The following is a 2,378-nucleotide window of genomic DNA, read 5'->3' as shown; positions in this document are numbered from 1 at the left end:
CAAAACAAAACAAAAAAAACTTTACAATCAAAGCTATAGAATAAAGATTCCCATTAAAATCCCTAACACAGGAAAACAGAGTGTTAGGCAGTTCCTATTTCTTCTATATAAGAAGATGAAAAAAGTACAAAATTCCCCAGCATACACAAACCTCCCGTGCTTCTCCTATTCCTCCCTTTCCTTCTCAAGGAGGAATTAAACCTTGTACACTGAGCTATAAGCCCAAGCCTGTCTAATGTCCTTCTAAATGAAAAATGAAGATGATGGACAATAAGGTATTCCAGGAAATTCATAGCTATTATCACGTTCCTGCAGGGCAGTTAAGCCTGTCCCACTAGGTTACTGTGGTTAGCAGTGATGCTTTGGAGGGTACCTGTTGGTGACTTCAGCACTGTTTACAATGAGAACCCACAGCCACCCTGAAGTCTGTTTCTGTTCTCTATTGCCTCAGGAGACTGAAGTTCTCTCCCACATGATTCTACAACCTGAATTCTACCTATCAATTAAGATTTGTGACAGCTGCTACACACGCCTTTTCTGAACCTTCAACAGGACTGATGTTTAAGGCTTTATTCTATCAAATATATAAATCCCCACAGCCCAAGGGGCAAAGAATCAAGTCCACAAAGGCAGTCTGCCTTGTCAGAGAGAAGCCTGCTATATTCTTTCTCAAAAGACCTCACCCTTCAGGTACCTGCTGGATGAAGATGGAAGGCAGCCACTGGGGAAACTGTGAATCAAACACGGTTCAGGACTTAGGTCTGTTCCAGGTAAAGGAAAGGTCTCTCCTTCCCTTGGATTTGAGTTTCCTCTCCACCAGAGTGATGAAATCTGGGTATGATCCTGAAAACAGGCTGCTGGAAAGGCTCAATGACTAACTTTAAGAAATGGATGCCTTAGTGGGCTTGTCAGTAGCTCAAGTAAAAGGACCTACCCCAAACGTGCCTGCCAACTTCCCTCAGAGCATTCTCTGCAGGACATTCTGGGGCTCTGTGAGGTTGGTGATGAGGGAGGAGGCCTATGGGCTCAATCACACCATCAATACCTTACGTGCACCCCTATTACTACTATGATTCTTGCCTTTATGCTGGCAAAAGATTTCTCTTCTCCCTCACCCTCATCAATAGCTTTCTGCAGACGCCACCCCTCTGATAAAAAGCGACAAGGCAAGGAGTCTGTGTGTCCTCCTTACTGTTTATATACCCGGCACAGAGTCTCACTCGGAACTGAGCGGAACTCTGCAATGTATCAAATGATCACAATGCAACTAGAAAACAGCGCCCCCATCCCTCCTTCAATACCTTTAATAAATAAAGAGAACTCTGGTCCTGGGGAGATTTGAGAAAGTTTCTGGCATCTTCCGAACTTTTGCGTAATTGATAAATCCTCTGAGAAACAGGAGAAAGCCTAAATAAAAAATAAAGTCAAGAATGAACTTCTAATTCCTACATTAAGTTCGTCCCCTAGAACCACCCCCTTGTAACAAGAACAAGTCATTTTCCTGCTGAAGCCTATTAACACAGGCTTCTCCAGGGGTTTTCCTATCAGTGTCCACTTTTCAATGGGAAGACATAATCTCAAGTAAACATCTCTTTTGCACAGGATCTAATTGGTCTCAAAAGGTTCTGGAATTTAAAATGGAACCAAACATTTGCATGTGGAAGCCTCACTGGGAAGCCTACAAAATCTCCCTGCTGAGTCCCCAAACAGCATCCACACAATTAACATCAAAAGGAGTGATTACAAATGGGTTTTGTTGTTTTGTTTTCTGACTATGGTCTCAGTACAGAGGCTGGTCTTGAACTCCTAATTTTCCAGCCTCCATCTCTGGAGTATTCTGGGATTACAGGCACATACAACTTTACTTTTCTCCGGCTTAATTCTAATCTTTTGTTATTTCTTTTTCTGCCAACAGTACACAATACTGTCCACTAGATGTCAGCATCCACTTATGTAAACTCCAGTTTTCTACTCTTACAGGCGGTATGACAGTACCATGCTTACACATTCGCCCCTGCAATGAAAACACTCTTGACCTTCTTCAGAGAAACTCTAACAAGATTTCAATATTTTTACTGATACAATTTGCATGTTATAAAGTTCACTGTATACAATACACGAGTTTTACTTTTTTTGTTTTTTTTTTATAAATAACATAAGGTAGTTTTATTCAAACCGGCATTATTTCTAATTGATTTTATTTATTTTTTTAAAATTTATTTATTAAAGATTTCTGCCTCTTCCCCGCCACCGCCTCCCATTTCCCTTCCCCTCCCCCAATCAAGTCCCCCTCCCTCATCAGCCCGAAGAGCAATCAGGGTTCCCTGCCCTGTGGGAAGTCCAAGGACCACCCACCTCCATCCAGGTCTAGTAAGGTG

At 42.1% G+C, this 2,378-nt stretch overlaps 1 protein-coding gene across 1 annotated transcript in view; it reads right to left on the bottom strand.

Annotated features, from left to right (window-relative positions):
- Positions 1-2,378, bottom strand: part of Ndfip1 (Nedd4 family interacting protein 1) — a 47,166-nt gene that overhangs the window by 7,275 nt on the left and 37,513 nt on the right. The window contains exon 7 of the mRNA XM_005356023.3: positions 1,302-1,407. Coding sequence (XP_005356080.1) covers positions 1,304-1,407 — 104 coding nt within the window. The 3' untranslated portion in view covers positions 1,302-1,303. The remainder of the gene's footprint in view (positions 1-1,301; positions 1,408-2,378) is intronic.

Source organism: Microtus ochrogaster, chromosome 18 (genome assembly GCF_000317375.1).
Source record: "Microtus ochrogaster isolate Prairie Vole_2 chromosome 18, MicOch1.0, whole genome shotgun sequence".
Classification (NCBI taxonomy): Eukaryota; Metazoa; Chordata; class Mammalia; order Rodentia; family Cricetidae; genus Microtus; species Microtus ochrogaster.
This window is presented reverse-complemented; position numbering and strand designations above follow the sequence as displayed.